Source organism: Monodon monoceros, unplaced genomic scaffold (genome assembly GCF_005190385.1).
Source record: "Monodon monoceros isolate NGI ecotype Baffin Bay Population unplaced genomic scaffold, NGI_Narwhal_1 Super_Scaffold_4, whole genome shotgun sequence".
NCBI classification, from domain to species: Eukaryota; Metazoa; Chordata; class Mammalia; order Artiodactyla; family Monodontidae; genus Monodon; species Monodon monoceros.
In genome coordinates this window covers 68,051,756-68,072,064 of record NW_021703781.1, presented here as the reverse complement: position 1 = coordinate 68,072,064, position 20,309 = coordinate 68,051,756, and the positions used below count along the sequence as shown (strand labels likewise).

The window sequence follows — 20,309 nt, the reverse complement described above, 5'->3', positions numbered from 1 at the left end:
GAAGAGTTCCATGAAACGTCTAGAGTGTTGGCAGCCTCTTCGGGCTAAGTGTCCAGCTTCTCAGAGCAATGACTTTGCATGGCACACACTTAGAAATTTCTAAATTTAGGTATGCTAGTTTAAAAGTTCAGGCACATTATTTTAAAGCTACCTTTTTATCTTTATGGTAACTTAGAAAACTGTTAAAAACAAACCACTCCATATTTCCCTTCCAGTTGGTGATATGTTGGTGGAAAAGTGACAGGGAACTTAGGTTCTTGGTTACTTGGTTGGCCCACATTTATTGTTTTCTCTGGGAAGAAGGAGTATCAGTTTTGAAGATGTGTTTAGCACATAACTGTTGAAATGACTAAATATCAGTGAAGCTTGCACAGGCTGAATATTAGTGGATTAGTTTGTACCCCATAAAATGAATGTACCCCATTATCATGCAGATCTTTTCCTGTAGTTGAAGTACTCATTTATTTTATTGCTAATGAGATGTTAGTAATTAAATACCTTTAATTAATGAAAATCAGACAAAAGCGAGGGCTGCTCTTTGTGTCTTCATAAAGATAGTTTGTAGATCTATCTCCTTGTAACTTTTGTCTGTAGGAGGACCACAAATCTGAGCTAGTTAGGATCAAGTGTTCTGGTCCAGAGAAAGTCATTAAAAGATTTCGCTTTTGGAAAATTAAAGGAGTAGGCATTTGGGGATGTTATAAAGATGATCTGAGATTGGGAAAAAAATACTCATAAATGAGAGTCAGTCCTACATGTAATAGCACATTTCATGGTTGAAGATGCAACAGCATGGGGTACAATTAATAGTTCTGAAGCAGTGGTTGAGTTCTGGGGTAGGCCCCCGAACACATAATTAGATTATTAAAAATGGCCTGTCTTAGGCTGAATATTACTCAATTGAAATCCAATTATGGCTTTATGATTTTGCTGGAAAATATTTAGCTGTTTTGCTTGAGTCTTCGTAGAAGATCATTTCCTCTTTGCGTCAGCATTTGCACATGTCACAATATATTTTCCAAACAAATCTGACCTCAATTATCTTGAATCAGTCTTACATGAGATAAAATATATTTCAATGAGTGTTTTTATGTCTAATATTGTAATTGTGCCTCTCCACACTTGAGGAATTAAAAGATGGCGATAGAAGACTTTGCAAAATATCTTTTTAATGAGAGGCATGCCTATTTTAGAAATAGCTAAATTGTGCCATCTTAATACACGGAAAGGCATTATGCTCAATTATGAGCCCGAGTGTGCTGCAAGACAAACTTGGTTCAGTTCTCAGTAACTGGCGTTGGAACTGTAATAAAGCAGTTGTTTGCAAAGAGATGAGCTTGGAAATTTCATTCACTCCTGCAGTGTGGATTTAAATGCTAAGTTAAATATTTATGAACCCGGGATTTTTATAATTGATCATTGTATGATTTATACACAGTAATTATAATTAGGTTGAAAGAGATTTTAAAAAGCCAGGCTCTTGGTAGCCAAGGCCATTAAATAACGCTAAGCTCCCAAGACAAAAATTAGGTGGGAACCCAGCCATCGAGTTCCGAGCGCCTGTCCCTTTATCCTGTGTACAGTGAGGTACCGCACCTCACCAGGCATCTCACCTGGCACCAGCTCCTGCATCACCTGCTATCATTTTTCATGCCTTTGTTTCAAACCTAGATGAACATAAACAAGTAGGAAACTTCAGAGATCCAATGTATAACAAAAGGAAAAGGTAGAGGAGGTTGGAAAGGTTAATTAAAAGTGTAATGATCCCATTTGCTGAGACAGCACTATTAATCATTTTGCAGTAGCAAGCATGTGACTTACCACTTATAGGAGGCATCTAATTTTTTAAGGTATGGATGGTGGGGGGTGGGGGGGGGCCCCAGTGTGTACTTTATGGAAACGGAAGCTCTCATGGGTGAACTTGGGGTGAGTGAGCATGGGGTGAGCCCATGACTTGTGGTGAACACTGGACGCTGTCTTCACCAGACAGAAGAATTTTTTCCAGAGTCGCAGGTATTCAAAATAATTCAGTCACTGTGAGCCCCGGAGAGAACTTGGGCGCGGCTGGAGGTTTAATGTAGTTGTGGGAGGTATAAAAAAAAAAACGGTGAGGAGGAGATTCATCATCGTGTAATACGATGTGTCTGAACTGGTGTATGAACGACAAAATGGGCTCCAAAGAGCCAACATGTGCCTTTTAAGTGTAACTTTTAGCACCTCGGCTGGAAAAGGCCAAGCTCTTGAAGGATCGATTACAAGGGTCACAACCTGTACGATCAGATTTGCCACCTGATCCACGTGGATGGCAGAAGACCAGACTGTAAATGTGACCTTCCAGAAAAGCTTGCCCTACCTACCCCCTGTGAAGATCTTGGAGCTTTTTATCCAGTTTCTATTTGCTGGGATAACACCTTAGAGGGAGCCTATTAGGAGAAGAACAGTAGTTATGTTAACATGGCAATTAATCAAGTCAGAAAGAAAGGGAAAATGGGTTGTGAGCTCAATTCTGCAGCCCTAAAAAGGAAGACAGAAAGATACCCGGAAATTGGCAAGCATTTGTAAACAATGGTCTCTCACTGTCTCTTGTGAACTTTCTGCTTAATAAAGCACATCTTCACGTGGGCCGTGCAAATTTTAATATAGTTACTGTTCCATTCTACCTCCTAATCTATAGAAATGGACTTCTAGATCCTTGCATCTGTGTTTCATCCTAAATCATTTTGACTGGTTAGCGGGCCCCCGGCATTTGCCAATAACAGTGGCGTTTTCTAAGTGTAAATAATGAGGGGCTGCCAGCCACAGCGATAGCCTCTTTGATTTGGGACAGTGTGAGGATTGTACTTGGGATAAAGGCAGTTCCTCGCTCCAGAGGAATTTAGAATGTGAAAGCTTCTCCCAGTGCATAACTCATCCTTGACACCTCCACGTCTCCCTGTCGTTGGAGGGATGTTTTACATTTGCTCTGCCTGTAGGTCAGGGTTGAGATCGTTGGTCCGTGTATACTCTTTGGAGCAGCAAACAGCTGAGAGGTCAGCGCCATCGAGCGCTGGGTTGTTTTTGCTTTTTGTTTTTTACATTCTGTCCCTGATCAAGTTTTATCCTAAATACTTGATTTTATAATCAGAAAAGGCAGTTTACATTGTAATCATCAAATCAAAAACCTTGAGGCGGGCTTCCCTGGTGGCGCAGTGGTTGAGAGTCCACCTGCCGATGCAGAGGACACGGGTTCATGCCCCGCTCCGGGAGGATCCCACATGCCGCGGAGCGGCTGGGCCCGTGAGCCATGGCCGCTGAGCCTGCGCGTCCGGAGCCTGTGCTCCGCAATGGGAGAGGCCACAGCAGTGAGAGGCCCGCGTACTGCCAAAAAAAAAAAAAAAAACATAACAGCAGATGGAGGGAGAGATTACAGATGGAGGAGGTGGGGGGGCAGCATTTTAACGCTGAGCTCTAAAATGAACTGTGAAGAGGATGGCACTCAGAGTTATGGTAAAGCTGTTCAGAAGCCTTCCCACGCAGGCCAGAAGGCTTGCGTGCCCAGACCATAAACCAGGGGCATGCGAGCTCTCCTCCAGGCCGTGTGTGAGTTGATGGGGAGTTGGGTGTGACTCAGTGGCCTAAACTGAATCCTTCTGCCCATTCCTCCCTCTGCCCTCAAGTCACTGACGTAGCAGTTTTGTGCACTGGCGGACGCATTTAATACATACGGAGGATCAATCTTCTTACCAAGTAAAAACTCAACTCTAATTTATCTGTCCTGTGATTTCAGGAGTGTTTATTTTTAACTTCATTATAGCAGGATACCTGAGAAAGAGTTGGAGGTGAATTTGTGAGGACACTAAGAAGGGAGGTGAAATTGGTGCTAAGAGTGGTTTTACATATTCTGTGCATGTGAGACTTTTTTTTTTGCGTTACGCGGGCCTCTCACTGCTGTGGCCTCTCCCACTGCGGAGCACAGGCTCCGGACGCGCAGGCTCAGCGGCCATGGCTCACGGGCCCAGCCGCTCCGCAGCATGTGGGATCTTCCCGGACCGGGGCACGAACCCGTGTCCCCTGCATCGGCAGGTGGACTCTCAACCACTGCGCCACCAGGGAATCCCCTGATTTTTAAATATTAAACCAACCTTGCATTTTGGGATAAACCTTAATTGGTCGTCGTACATTATCCTTTTAACATATTGCTAAATTCTATTTACTAAACTTTTTGAATCTATATTTGTAAGGAATATTAGTCTGTAATTTTCTTCTTTTTTCTTCATCATATTCTGCTATTTGGGTAATGCTGGCCTCGTATATCAAGTTGGGAATGGCTATGACAATGTTGTGTGTGAATGAGAATCGTAAGCAAAAAGGAAGTCACACATTTCCCTGTAATCTGGGAATCAGTTCGTCGTTTCTCGCCTCTCTGAATGTGCCAGGTCGTGCATTCTGGAATTTGTCACAGGCTCTGAAATAACGATAAAGAGATGGTGCTCTGGCAGCGTCATTTATTGATGAAAACAGGATCAGCTCAAAGTGAGGCTGAGGCACACCAGGTGCTAAATGGAGTGAACTCAGAGCGATTGGTTTGGACATTAAATTGTTCACCCTATTCCCACTTCATGCAAAACTTTTCCTTTGAAATGTTGCTTTTGTTTTTTGATAATACCAAGCGGAAAACAATTATTTAGTATTTTATGTAGTTTCAACAACTTTGAAAAGGAAGTAAACATTATTTAACAAAGCAGGCATACACTAGGTCAATTGCTTTTCTTTCAGTTTTCTTGAGATATAATTGACATACAGCACTGTATAAGTTTAAGGCGTACAGCATGATGACTTGACTTATATATATTTTGAAATGATTACCACGATAAGTTTACATCCATCACCTTATATAGATACAGAAAAAGAAGAAAAAAATGTCTTTTTCCTTGTGATGAGAACTTTTAGGGTTTACTCTCTCAGCAGTTTTCAAATATATCATACAGCAGTGTTAACTGTAGTTATATGTTGTACATTACATCCCCAGTACTTAATTATCTTATAACTGGAAGTTTGTACGTTTTAACTACCTTCATCCAATTCCCCCACCCTCTCCCCTTGCCTCTGATAACCACAAATATGAGGCTTTTTTTCCTATGAGTTTGTTTTTTATTTTTGTTTTTTGGGGTTTCACATATAAGTAAGATCATACAGTATTTGTGTTTCTCTGTCTGACTTACTTTACTTAGCGTAATGCCCTCCGAGCCCATCCATGTTGTTGCAAACGCCAGTATTTCCTTCCTTTTATGGCTGAACGTTGAAAAATATATACCACATTTTCTTTGTTTATTCCTTGGTGAATACTTGGCTATTGTAAATAATGCTTTAATGAACATGGGAGTGCAGATATTTCTTTGATAAAGTGAGTTTGTTTCCTTTGGAAACAAAAGCCCAGGAGCGGAATTGCCGGATCATATGGTAGCTCTGTTTTTAATTTTTTGAGGAACCTCCATACTGTTTTCTATAGTGACTGTACCAATTTACAATCCCAGCAGCTGTGCACGAGGATTCCCTTTTCTCCACCATCTCACCAGCATTTATTATCTCTTTTGATGACAATTGTTCTAACAGGCCTGAAGTGATACCTCACTGTGGTTTGATTTGCATTTCCCTACCAATGAGCAACTTTTCATGTACCTGTTGGCCTTTCATATACCTTCTTTGGTAAAATGTTCTTCAGGTCCTTTGCCCATTTTTTTACTTAGGTTATTATCATTACTGTTACTTTTACTATTGAATTGTATGAGTTCTTTATGTATTTTGGAAATTAACCCCTTATCAGAACATGATTTGCAAGTATTTTCTCCTATTCCATACGTCACCTTTTCAGTCTGTTGATGGTTTGCTTTGCTGTGCAGAAGCTCTCTAGTTTGACGTAATTCTACTTGTTTATTTTTTGTTGTTATTGCTTGTGTCATATCCAAAAAGTCATTGCCAAGACCCATGTCAAGGAGCTTTGTTCCAGGCCAATTTTTTAAAACTTATGTATTATATGGAGAACTTTCAGAGAGAAATAAATTTTCTGGACCTCATGTGTTAAGTTTATTCTTATCATAATTTTATTTGAAGTTTATAAACATAAAACTATCAGCTCTTCTTTGCTTTTATACAATTATAAAGGCAACACACACCAATTAGATATGAGCAAAACTTTTAAAACAATGAAATACAAATTAATAACAAATTTAATATGAGGAATGGTATTGTTTTGCTGAAACTAAATTGGTGCTTACAATCAGGATGTAGTTCTCTGTTTCAGCATGAGTTCTTTTGAGTTTGACAGGCCTACATTACTGTGTGCCATGTGATGACTTAATTTTTCTGTCATTTTTCTCCATTTGAACTTACATGAACTGTTTGTTCGTATATCCCTGGCTACATCATTTAAGTATTAAGTCAACCTGTGTGCCTCTATTTTCTTTTTAGCCAGAGATCATAAAATACCATTGAACACCAATGCAAGTTATTGGAAATTGTGTTCGGATATCCAACCTTAAGGGCCTAATCCAGATGATCCAGAATCTGGTCATATTAATTTATTTTAGATTCTCATCCCAAAATGCATAATTTAGGAATCTCCTAGCTAGCTGTAGACCTTCAGGAATATCAATCACTGTTGCCAGTGGGCCAAACGGCACATCATTAGAAAGTCTCAAAAGAGAAAAATGCTAGAAGTGTCACCAAAGCCTGGTGGAGGCCCTGGTGATCTGTCAGGACACATGGTGAATATTTCACTCCTTGAGTCCTGAAGTGCCTGAGTGTGAAAACAGAGGAGAGAAGCCACTTTGGGAAAGTCATGTTGGAAGAAATGCACCAGGTGTGCTTGTTAAACCAGCAGGATGTACGTGCAGCTTCTGGCTTCCTGCACTGCTCACCTAAGAAGGGCTGAATGTCTTGTTTATTGCCTTCCCCATGAAATTGTTGAATTCAGATGTCATAGGCAGAAACATGCACCCGGGGCATCATAAAATACTGCTTATGGTGCCAGGGTATATCTTTGTGATTCCAGCATGTTGGGTTTTCTTAAAGCAAGGCACACCATCAGTAGACCAGGGAGAGTTTTTCATTTCCTGAAATGTTGAACTTGTTGTGTCTGCTCTTCTTTTCTTGTACAAAATTTTATTTTATTTTAGTAGAACATTTAACGTGAGATCTACATTCTTAACAGGTTTCTTTTTCAATTTTATTGAAGTATAGTTGATTTACAATGTTGTGTCAATTTCCTCTGTATGGAAAAGTGACTCAGCCTTACACATATGTACCTTCTTTTCCATATTCTTCTCCACCATGGTTTGTCACCGGATACTGAATATAGTTCCCTGTGCTGTACAGTAGGACCTTGTTGTTTATCCATCCTATATGATAATAGTTTTCATCTGCTGATCCCGAACTCCCATTTCTTCTCTCCCCTACCCCCGCTCCCCCTTGGCAACCACAAATCTGTTCTGTATATCTGTGTGTCTGATTTTGTTTTGTAGATATGTGGATTTGTATTATATTTTAGATTCCACATATAAGTGATATCATGTGGTATTTGTCTTTCTCCTTCTGACTTAGTTCACTTAGTATGATAATCTCTAGGTCCCAATGGGCAGAAGACCTAAATAGGCATTTCTCCAAAGAAGACATACAGATGGCCAAGAGGCACATAAAAAGATGCTCAACATAGCTAAGTATTAGAGAAATGCAAATCAGAACTATACAATGAGGTACCACCTCATACCAGACAGAATGGCCATCATTAAAAAGTCTATGAATAACAAATGCTGGAGAAGGTGTGGAGAAAAGGGAAGCCTCTTACACCATTGGTGGGAATGTAAATTGGTGCAGCCACTGTGGAAAACAGTATGGAGGTTCTTCAAAAAACTAAAAATAGAGCTGCCATATGATCCAGCGATCCCACTCCTGGGCATATACCCAGACAGAACTATAATTCGAAAAGATGCACGTGCCCCTATGTTCATAGCAGCACTGTTTACAATAGCCAAGACGTGGAAACAACCTAAATGTCCATTGACAGATTAATGGATAAAGAAGATGCGGTTTATATATACAATGGAATATTACTCAGCCGTCCAAAAGAGTGAAATAATGCCACTTAACAGATGTTGAAGTGCACAATACGGTATTGTTAAGTGTAGGCGTGATGTTGTAAGGCCTATCTCTAACTTATTCGTCTTGCGTCACTGAAACTTTGTACCTCTTGAATAACAACTCCCCATTTCCCCCTCACCTCAGCCTCTGGCAACTACCATTCAACTCTCTGCTTCTGTGAGTTTGAGAGTTTTAGATACCTCATATACGTGGAACCACTCAGTATTTGTCCTCCTGGGACTGGCTTATCTCACTTAGCATAATGTCCTCAAGGCTCATCCATGTTGTTCCCCATGGCAGGTTTCCTTCTTTTATTTAAGGCTGAATATCCCATGTGCCTTTTAGATACCAAATGCACTGCCCTGTCTTTTGGTCCCACCCGACCCAGCTAGACTCTGTCTCCTCTCTTGCTAATTCTCAAATGCTTTCATGGTCCCCACCAACTGGGTGCATAAAGAGAATGAAAGGGGGTTTCAGAACCCATGAAGGGGCTGAGGCCTGAGCAGGAACTTGCTGGGGATTGAATCCCACGATTGTGTGGTGCTTGTCTGCTGCCTTCTTGCTGTCTCTGGAGGGTCCCTGCTACACCTTATCATCAATTTTCCATGGACCATCTCATAACTTGGCTCTAGGAGGTTTTTCCATCACTTCGCCTTGCTTGGCGAAGACCTGTATTATGGGAAATGAGCTTAATTTCCCTTGTCCATTCATCTTTTAACTTTTCCCATTAGCCTTGGCGCTGCCAGCCCACCCCAGTGAGCCCTGCCTCTTCCGTGCTTTCTCTCCAGGCCTCTCGGTGGGCAGCCTGGCAGTGGACAGCACTGGTTTCTCTGACAGCATGAGCACAGAGGGCTTGGACAGAAGGCAACATATGTTTTGTGAGATTCCTAAGGCGTATGGTTTTTAAGCCCATTGAAATTCTATCCAAAATACTAACTGAATTTTTCTAATCTGCAACCTCAGTACTCATAGATCCCAAATTTTCTATGCGGTAAGTTAAATGGTAATTGAGGTTTGCACATTTTTATGTAATTTATTCTGGTTTTCTTCCAGTGGCCTGTGAGCTAGAACTACAGCTTCGATGTAGTTCCTTCTTCCTGTTTAGAGAGCTAGCGTAATATTCTGTCTTCTGGGCTCAAATAACCATGAGATTACTCTGTAATCGTATAGTAATTAACATGTACTATGTGCATTTATTACATAATTATATTCCTGGAGGATTGCATGGCAATTATACTTACATTCAGCATATCATTTTATATATTATATAATAAACAAGTATATAATTTGTTGCTCTTTTCTTTTATCCTAATTTCAATTTACCAACCAGGAGCTGGAAACTTGTTCTTCTGTTGCCTTGTTTATATGTAGTCAGGCAGGTGCCTGAGCGCCTTTGGCCTTACTCAACACCTCCTAATCATACATCTGAGACAACGCTAGGAGCTTGTGTGCTGCCGTGGGCTCCCAGCCTCTGTCCCCCTGATACTTCCTCATTGTCATGAACTCATTAAGTTATTAGCTTCAAGACACAGAGTTGATCAGAGCTGCCAGCGCTGCCAGGTGAATGGCCAGACCTCAATGAAAGCAGAGCAGCCCAAGCACACAGCCCTGTGATCACGCCCGCCTTTCTCTCCTTTTACAGTGGAGCACATCCCGAAAGGGAACAACTGCCTGGACGCCGCCAAGGCCTGCAACCTAGACGACACCTGTAAGAAGTACAGGTCCGCGTACATCACGCCGTGCACCACCAGCATGTCCAACGATGTCTGCAACCGGCGCAAGTGCCACAAGGCCCTCCGGCAGTTCTTCGACAAGGTCCCGGCCAAGCATAGCTACGGGATGCTCTTCTGCTCCTGCCGGGACATCGCCTGCACCGAGCGGAGACGGCAGACCATCGTGCCGGTGTGCTCCTACGAGGAGAGGGAGAAGCCCAACTGCTTGAATTTGCAGGACTCCTGCAAGACGAATTACATCTGCAGGTAAGCGCGTGCCAGCAGCCTGGTGATTAAGGAGGTGGTGGAGAGAACCTTTATGCTGCTTCAGTGGCCAGGCTTCTATTTTCTGAATTTCTGCAGGGGGGTGGGGGAGGGGAGTCATTGGGATGGATGGGGGTGGGGGAGGGGAGTCATTGGGATGGATGGGCCAAAACCTGACCTCTGCCTCCAGCACGAGGTTCTTCAGCAGCTGATCAGCCTTTTGTGCTGAGGAAGGTTCCCGTCTTTAACCTGAGGGAAGCTTTGAGAGATGCTGGAATGAGGTCAATAGGACTTCGTAAGTGCAGAGGGTCACCTGAGCCCAGGTGAGCTTGAAGGCATGTGCCCGCTCTGTTAGACCTGAGGGCTGCCAGGGGTCAAAAGTGTTAAGTAAGTGGGGTAGCAGGTGCTGGAAATATGGGGGCTCTTGTCATCAAGGTCAGAAAACTGGAAGAGAGCAGCGAGAGGGAGGGATAGAGCCGTGTCCAGCCCCCAAGAGGAGAACTTCCAGAATGCCTGGGTCTGCTCTGGGCCATTCAGTCGACGATGTGGCTGAGAATAGATGCCTTCCGTGCTTCCGGATCTCAGCCCCCATCGAAACCTGGCAGTGTTGTTGAAAAGAGTCACTTCCTTTTCCTTTTTGGCCATTCATTTATTTTAATGTTTGAAGGACTCCATGAATATATTCTATGTGTGTGTGTGTTTTTTTTTAAAGCAAAAAAGCAATATAGAATTAGTAGAGGGAAAGGGAAGTTTCCTCTTGCTCCCAGCCGTCACTGTCAACAATTTGATGTGAGTCCTTCCAGAACTTTGGGTTGAATTCATTGCTGATCAGAAGCAAGTAGATTTTGATAAGCAGAGACTTGACTCTTTGCCGCCTGAGGCAATGCTGGTGCTAGATTCAGAGCACAGGATAGAGATGCAGACGGGGCATCATCGGACAACACCTGTACTTTGCCCCCAGGATAGAGCCAGGAATCTTCAAATGCCATCGCTGACAAAATCCTGTGCACTTGATAAATGTTCACAGGTGGACGAGTAGATGAGGGCGTGACTTTGTGTTTGTTTTCTTGTAAGTTTCCCGTTTCTAGAGCAGAGGGCAGGGAAGAAACTGATAGTTTGAGGACTCTGGTAAGCTGAGTTTTGTCAGTTTAAGTTTTATTCTGATAGAATGGAGTCCCATTCTTTCCTTAGACTAGCTCTAATAGTGACCAAAGAAAAATAAAAGTCCTTGTTATCTGTAGAACTCCCTCATGCTGAAGACTTTCGGGGAGTAATATCCCTCCATTTTTTTCCAAGTTGGAAGCTATCTGAGGAAGAACTCAGATGGCCGAGCTTGTCTTGGGAGGAGTCAGGTGCTCAGGCAATGCAACTTCTCTAAAGACTCTTCCTCACCTTCACGCCCCTCTTCCATTGAGACCCTCTTAACTGAGGGCTAGGATCAGGGATCACTGTGCTCTAAGGATCCTGAGGAAGAGGCAGGACCTCCTCGCAGCTATAACCTGGGGAAGCCAATCAGCCAGGGACTCTAAGAACGCCCTGCTCGAGATGAATGTGGTGAGGACAGGACCAAGGGAGAAGCTGTGGGAGCTTAGCCTGGCAGTAGGATGCCAGGGGACAGAGAATCTGAAGACCTGTCCTCTGAAGACCCCAAGTTCCTGTGTCCCTTTAGTCTTTGAGCAGAGGAATCCCTCTGCTAAAAGCAGGACTTTCCGGGGTCTTCCTTGGCTTGAAGGCAGACAGCCCCTCCTTGTCTCTACAGGAGACATTATCCTGTTCACTGATGGGTCCAAGCCAGGAAGCCTGGAGATGGGAGGCTACTGTCAGGGGAGGGAATGGAGCAGTGCGTGAGCCCTCCGTCCACTGGACCATGGCTGGCAGGCGGAGAGAGCATGGTGATGGAGCCTTTCCTTCTCTTCTCACGCGGTCTGTCTTGCACGTGAGGTCCAGAGGAGGCTCCTGACACCTCCTGTGCAGGCTCAAAGCCCACCGTGAGGGGTCCATTTGCATTACCTGGCCTGCTCTCTAAAAAGAGAGAATCCTCGGAGAGTTGGTGTGAATTAGTCGAATCAGATTGCTTCCCTGCTAAGCTGTGGTGAGAAACAGCTGGAAGTTTGGGAACTTGGTGTGTTCCAAGGAGGTGGCAGGAGGAATCTGCAGTCCTGTCTGGGGACCAGCCTGGTTCCAGGAACTGGTTGTGTTGAGGCAGCCCAAGTAGCATAGCGTGGCCTCAGCTGATGGGGCAGAAAGGAACAGGGGACAATAGGACAGCCCTCACCTAATGACTGACTGTGCCTGGTCACACCGAGGTCGGGCTGTGGTGACAACAGCCACCAGGCAGTGGGGTGAAGTCGGGCTGGACTGGAAACTGCAACCAGAAGCAGTCTCGGTGCTGCTGCCAGATTCCTGGCTCTGGGATGTTTGGGAATCCAAATCCTGGACTCCCTAGGGCCCTCCCAAGTGAAATTTGCCTGCATGTGATCGGTGGGTTTTATACCGTCTCGAGTCTTCTCTGGGAAGGTGAATCAGTGACTTCCCCTGGTGTTACCTGTCCTAAGTTATTTACCCCGTAATTTCTTTCCAGAGCCTGAGCTTATTACTCATGATTACCCCCTCCCTGTCAGATGTGGTAAATGTAATTTAAGCTGCTAGGTAGGCTAGCGGTGTTTTCTTTCATCAGGTTTTATTAGTCTTGTCTTTAATTTTATGCCTTTTATTGCATCTCGTTTCAATCCATCTCGGCGAAGCCCTTGGAGTTACTACTACGTGGAACAGCAGCTGGGGCTTCGGCAGGGTTTCATGTTAAAGCTGCTCTGACCCAGACCCATTTGGAGGAATGGAGGTACCCCCAATGGGATGACTAAAGGCCTAATTTGAATATCCCCAAAGCGAAGGGATAGCAAGAGGGAAAATCGCTTCCTGAAAAGCATATTCTTTGAAAGCTCACATTTCAAATGCTCCATTGCCATCTCAACATCAGGGACTATCAAAGAGCTGCTGAAGCTCATTGAAACCTCCCTGCGCTTAATGATTTCCAACTCGAAGCACACAGGTTTCCTTCCCCAGGGTCCAGCGGTGCCTCTGTGCAAAACCTCTCTCCTGCGTTTTGCCTTCAAACAGAGGAGATGCAACTTTAGCTTTTCCTTTTGACTTTGTTTTCTTTTCTCCTTTTCCCTTTTAGGGAAGCTGACAGGTTTCTTTCCTCTTAGGGTGGTTGGGGACAGGCAAGAGCTTGACTGTTTAGGCCTCCAAGCTTGCCTGCAGAAAAGCAAACGCAGAGGTGTTATTAGAAGGGTGTGATGAGATTAAGAGCCTCCAGTTCTTCCCCTGAAGCACAGTGTCTCCCATACTCATTGTCCTCCGGTTGCTTTCCTTAGTGCCTGGAAGGATGTCAGGTTGGGGTTTGGTCCTAAAGGAAGCATATTCCTTTATTCCCGGTGCAAGTGGTTATATATACAAAATTTAAAGTTGTGCCTCTCCTCCTTTCCCTCAAATTCTGACCTCCAAGCTAAGGTCAGCCCTTGGGCTCTGACTCAGGGTGCTACAAATATGTTCATAGCTCTTGAATTTTTCTCATTAATCACTCAGGCGCCTCTCCTGCTCTTCATTACCCAAAGGGCTAGCATCTTTCTCTTGAGCATGCCCCCTCCTGTTTTCATCTAAGAATTATACAGTTATTTTCCAAAACCTGTTCTGCTTCCAATGCCAGGAAAAGAGGGAGCCTGAGGCTACTGGCCAGCCGGCCTGACCTGTGGGTTTAGCTGCTGCCACACGGTGTCGCTGTTGTGGACAGCCCAGTGGTTGCTTTGTGGTTTGGTGACTGTGCCCTTCCTGGTCATTCTGCACCTGCAGCAGAGGTGCTGCATCTTGGGTGCAGAGTAACAACTCTTAGTTCATACTCAGCATGCAGCCACTGTTTCCCAAAGCGTGACATATTGCCCTGGGGGCTGGGTCCTAAGGGTTTCCCACCAGAGCCAGCCCTCCAACTTGAGCACACAGTATCTCAGACTCTCCCTTTCCTGGCAATATAGCCTAGATGGATTTGAGTGTTGTATTTGCATTTTCTCTCTTTTCTTGTTTTATTGTGGTAAGAACACAACGTGAAATCTACTCTTTCAACAGGTTTCTAAGTGCACGATATGGTATTATCTATAGGCACAATATTGTACAGTAGATCTCTAGAACTTATTCATCTTGTATAACTGAAGTTTTATTCCCACTCATCAGAAACTACCTTACCAGGGGATAAGGAGGGGGGGGAGGAATAAATTAGGAGATTGGGACTGACATATGCATACTACTATATATAAAATAGATAATAAGAACCTGCCGTATAGCACAGGGAACTCTACTCAATATTCTGTAATGGCCTATATGAGAAAAGAATCTAAAAAAGAGTGGATATATGTACATGTACAACTGATTCATTTGCTGTACACCTGAAACTAACACAATATTATAAATCAACTCTACTCCAATAAAAATGAAAAAAAAAAAAAAAACTACCTGCTTACCCCTCCCCCTACTTCCTGGCAGCTACAATTCTGTTCTTTGCTTCCACGAGTTTGATGATTTTAGATACCTCATGTAAAGTGGAATCATGCAGTATTTGTCCTTCTGTGACTGTTTTATTTCACTTAACATAATGTCCTTCAGGTCAGTCCATGTTGTTCCATATTGCCTTTTTAAGGCTTAAACAGTGCTTGGTCAAGGGTACCTCATAGCTTTTGGAAAGAGTCTGATAATGCTGAACTTCAGAAGGGAAGGGATCAGGGCCTCTGCCCTCTGTCTCCGAGGCTTTTTGCCTAGCCCCTCCCCCACCAAGATATACTTGCTCTTCCCGGTGCCCAGGCTCTGTATCCTCATTGTTTCCAAGAGTGGTAGCTTTTACCAAGTGACCAAGTACATATGGTTCTACCTTTCCCCAGGGACTAAGGATCCTATAATTGTATCCTGGAGACCTGTTTTTTTTGTTGTTGGTGGTGGTGGTGGTGGGTTTTTTGGTTTTCTTTTTTGTTTGTTTGGTTTTTTGGGGTTTGTTTGTTTGTTTTTAGCACAGCCAAGAAGATCTCCCTTGGTATAGCTCCAGAAGAACAGCATATGTAATTTTCAAAATTCTGCCCTAGCCAGCACCGCATTTTCCACACTGAGGCTGACCCTATTATACTTAGAGGAAATATGTTGTTGTTAATTTGTTAACTGGGACGACTGAGGAAACATGTCACAAGACCATGCAGCAGATTTCTTCTCCAGTAACTTACTTGGTCTGACAGTGTTAGTGTACCTTTCAAAGGTGAGGAATGTATTTCCTTTGCTTGGAATCAGTCCTGTTTTGCACAGTAAACTGTGGCTCTTAGAAATCAGGGACATCCTCTGCTGTTTGGGCTACATTCCTGAGTTGAAAACTGGATTCTACATCACTGTATCCGGGCCTGTCTTGACATGTGGCAAAGTGCAGGAGAAAATGGCTCAGAGGATAATTAATGCCTAAAACTAGAAGGGTAGATTAATTTGGCACTCAATTTTATTTTACGCTGATTCATTCACAAATGGAAATCAGCAGTTAGACAATGCAAACTTCTGAACCATGGAAAGAAAGGTTCGGGAATGTGAGAAAATACAAGTAGAACATTTTCTAGTCCATTTGAGCAGTTTTCATTTCAAATGATTACATGGGTGTCTTTAGCGATGCAGAGTGCCGAATCATTCGTTTTTTGTTGTTTTGTTTTTTTTGTGGTACGCGGGCCTCTCACTGTTGTGGCCTCTCCCGTTGCGGAGCACAGGCTCCGGACGCGCAGGCTCAGCGGCCATGGCTCACGGGCCCAGCCGCTCCTCGGCGTGTGGGATCTTCCCGGACCGGGGCACGAACCCGTGTCCCCTGCATCGGCAGGCGGACTCTCAACCACTGCGCCACCAGGGAAGCCCAGAATAGCTTGTTTTTTAATGCGCCCCACCTGCGCGAGCTGCCTGCCCTCCTCCGGCCCCCCCATCTCTTGGCTGGAGGCCCCCTGGACTCCTGGTGAGGTAGGGGGCTCCTGTGTGTGTACGGTGATTCATTAAGCAAAAAGCACGGACGTCCTCCAGCACCTGCTGGATGCGGGGAGGAACACGCCTCCCGGTGGATCTTCCAAACCTCCACCCCCAGCCTGTGCATCCACTCAGCGCCGGCTAAGCAGGGTCTGAGCTCACTGCATCCCTGGCTAACAGGGGTAACCTGAGCTGTGAATCAGGCGGGAAACCGCTGCAATTCGCTCCATCTTGTTGCCTCCTATCTCTTTCCTTATCTCTCCTTTGGCAGGGACGGGTGTGAAGCCATTTGCCGGTTCCTGCTGGAGCCTGTTGCTAAAAAACGCCTGTCCAGATTTACTCAGCGTTCTCGCTCTCCCCAGCCAGCCCCTCCCGGTGCCTGCCCAAGCTCAGGGGCTCCACTTGCTTCCCCTCACCCCTTCCCTCACCTGCCCACGTCCTCACCAGAGTCACATCGGCCACTCTTGGCCCTGAGACAGAGAGATTCAGACACTCCTTTACATTTGTACATTCTGCCAGTTATTAGAACCACATGGACGGATGGAATTTTGACCACAGAACTGTCTTTTGCTGCCTTTGAGTATGAAAGTGGAGGGAAAAGGAATGGAACTGTATCCGCCCAGAAAGCCCAAAGAGAGCCCCATATTTCTTTGGGGGAGGAGGTGTCATAGTGGAGGGTCTCAGGACCCACATTCAGACTGGGCCTCAGCAGGTGAGAAGTAGGGAGCATCAAGCAGAAAGAAGGCACTCAGGTTTGGGAGGACATAGTGAAGGGAGTGGGAGGTGGTCTAGGGTCTGTCCTGGAGGCAGAGGGAGAAAAATTAGTGTGATACAAAGGCAAGAGGTTGAGGGCCTCCGGTGCCATGTTGAAGTGTTGGATTTTATCCTACAAGGGGCAGGGGAGGTGAGATATGATCAGCTGGACCTCAGAGAGTGCCCAGGTGGCAGTGTGGGGCAAGGATTGGGGCGGGGAGAGGCCAGGAGGCCAGATAGGACGTGCTTGCAGTGGACCAGATGAGGGGTGACCAGGAGGATAGAGTTAGCACATAGGAAATCTATCCATTCATCCATCCACCCACCCATCCATCCATCCATCCATCCAACCAGCTGGTCTGTCGTTGCTGTGCCAGGAGTAAAGACCTGGCTCCTCACTGGCCGTGCAGGAAAGAAGGCAGGTGCACATACAGTCGTTACAACCTGGTGTGGAGTCTGTGGTCAGGAAGGTGCAAAGTGCTGCGGAAGGACAGAGATAAGAACAGCCGACTTGGCCTTGGCCTGGAGGGTCAGCAAGGCTTCCTGGAGAAGCTGTCATCTGAGCTGGGCTGGAAGGACGAGAGGCACGGGAGAGACCACCAGGGGTAGAAACGTGACAGAGGCCCAGGGCTGTGGATTTGAGGAAGATGTGGGAACAACAACCCGTTGACTGGGTTTTAATGACAACCCGTTGACTGGGTTTTAATGATGAGAGGCACTGGGCCTCATGATCTCAGCCCACGTGGAGGAGCTAGGAACCAGCCTGATCTTGCTGACTCCAAAATCTGGCTTCTGTCATTCTTTCCAAATGATTGTCTTTCATGACAAGAATACAATGTTCTTATACCGTTCAGCCTTACCACCTTTAGTTCCAGACGGGCAGAATGATAATCCCATCCAGCCTCGGGTCTGGACGCTCTTTAGGGCTCAGTAACTAAGACAGCATCAGTTTTAAAGATAGTTTTCACAGAGCGTTAGGACATAATGTCCATCACAGCCTCCTAGCATCACTTAAAACGTTACAAAAGAAAAGAAGCTACTCAGGTAATATGTGGTCATTAAGTTCTTACTTTAATTTCCTTTTGAGCATTCATTGCTTATTATAGAGTGCTTTCTCTGTGACAGCTTACTGATTGCAAGTCATTTCTACAAACAGGAAAAAAATCTTTCCAGACCACACTGGTTTTCTTCTTATTGTTAACTCAGTCATTTACTCAGGCACATTCACTGAGCACAGTCTGTCTGACCCCAGGGTCCTAGGTGTGTAAGTCATGTGACCGTCACCCAGGAGCTCCCAGGAACCTAGTTGCTTGGACTCCGTAACTCCCTGCTGAAGTGTCACTGGAGTTTAGAGTCCTTGACCCTCACTTCCCCCCAGGCAGCAGATACCAGGGACCTGGCTGTGTATCTCATGGGAGATGAATTCTCTGCTGTCACAGAGCTACAACCAGCTCTAAACAACCCATGGTTGTCACCGGGGCGGGGGGGGGGGGGCATCCAGGTGTTTGCCTTCCTGCCTTCTCCTTGCCCTCTGGCCGTTTCATTAATCATAGGAGAACTTCCATTCTGTGATTGCATCTTGAATGCAGTGCTGATAAAACGTGCGAGTGGGGGGGGGGGCGGAGAAGCCTGGAATTGTTCCCAGATATGCTGAAGTGGGAATGGGTGGGGACTTGAAGGGAGTTTCTGGAACCCAGATTTCAGGCCACTTTGTCTAAGACCCCAATTGATCCCCTCTGCTGCTTTGTGCAGCCTGTTCCTCTTCAAAGGGGACCCTTCTGCTCTGCCCAGTGAGCATTTCACGTACTAGGACCCGTGAAGTTCCTAGGCAGGGTAAACTAGCTCCCCGCTCAAGTCTGGACCGAAACCCAACCATACAGATTTTACAGTCTCTTTTTTTTTCTTTCAAGGGAAGGGGATGCCTCCGTTTTATATCGTTCTCTTTTTCAAATGTGCTTTATCCACGGAGCAAAGAGTGGGGGAAAGGGAGACCCCAGTATTCCTAGTGGGCTGCCCCCTTATCCAGACCAACATCCTTTGGGGTCCAAGGGCAACCCATGCTGGCTGGCATGCTGACCCCTTAAGCTGAGGCTGTTACCTCACTGTCCCGGCCTCCACAGGACACAAGACTTCTTTTGATCATGCATGGTTTGCAGTTGACATAAGTTCCCATAGCCTGTGACCCAGAGCTGTCTCATTTTTGTGCAGGGAAATCTGCACCCCCTCACCGGGTGGCTGTCATGTATGATTAGAGCCCGGGTCTCACAGCCAGGCTTAGGGGTCCTGCTCCACCCAAGGAAACCCCAGACCCCCACTCAGGCACTACCCCAAGTTAGATATCCTGCAGTCACGTTGGCACTTACATTTCTACGAGGCATTTCCAACTCAGTGAATGGGAAATTGCTCTGTGATTTCCGAAAGCAATTAATTACGCAGAAAATTTTACATCCAAGGAAAACAAGAATTTAAAAGAACCATCAATGTGAAAAGTACCACACCAAGATGGAGCTGGGACTTTTTTTTTTCCTTCCCCAGTAACTGTCAATGTGTTTGTGAGTGAGGCGACCCTGGGCTTGCATCCTGGTTATGATAGTTGTAGAACATGGGCAGCTCGTGGCCTCAGTTTTGCATCTACCAAGGGAGGTAACGACTCCATCTTCACAGGGCAGCCATGAGGATTAAATGCGATATCTCTGCAAAGGCATCATCACAGTGCCTGCCACCTAACAAAGCAAAGACGCAATAAATGTTTTTCTTTCTCCCTCACGCTTTCCACAAGTTTTGATCACAGAGGACAAAGAAAGCTTATGATTCCAAATATAGCATCCCCCCGCCATCCCTGCTCCAGTAGCAGACAGAGACCTTTAAGGCAGGATTTGTGCGTGGAAGGGGTAGATTTTTACTGCTTTACACTTTTATGTACCCACAGCATTAAGCGGCACATGGAAATTCCAACTCCATTATGTGAAGCTGTGTTGCTAAGCTTTGTACATCACCATCTTTTCAGTTGGCACCATTAGGGAAAAGTGGGGGGCAGAGGCGGTGGTAGACAAAGTCCAGAGGTGTTTGGACCGTGTGTCATCTCAAGAGCATTTCTGTCTAGAATAAACAGTTATCAGCATACAAAGATACCCACTGAGACGTGGATGGAGCTGGCCACGAGTTTGTTGGGCCTGGAGTCCTAGATTCACTATTGTTTAAACTGAATACGCAGTGGGGGCACCCCTGGCAGCCTCATGGGACACGTGCTGCTTCAGTGACCCAGAGTAACTGTGAATAAAGGGTCCTTAGAGGTGCTTGTGTCTGAGTCAGTGATGTGAGCCATCCAGCAAAGGGCAGTCACTGACCCAGTGCCACTGAGTCTGAACCTTCCTCTCGTCTGGGTGGTTCTGTGCCATGAATCATCTGATCATCCTGTTAGAGAGCAAGCCACAAGGGGGG

The 20,309-nt window shown here is 45.3% G+C and overlaps 1 protein-coding gene across 2 annotated transcripts in view; it reads left to right on the top strand.

The window, feature by feature from the left end:
- GFRA1 (GDNF family receptor alpha 1) overlaps positions 1-20,309 on the top strand; it is a 204,608-nt gene that overhangs the window by 128,747 nt on the left and 55,552 nt on the right. For both annotated transcript variants that reach the window (XM_029245699.1, XM_029245700.1), the window contains one exon: positions 9,758-10,094. In XM_029245699.1, the coding sequence (XP_029101532.1) occupies positions 9,758-10,094 (337 nt within the window). The remainder of the gene's footprint in view (positions 1-9,757; positions 10,095-20,309) is intronic.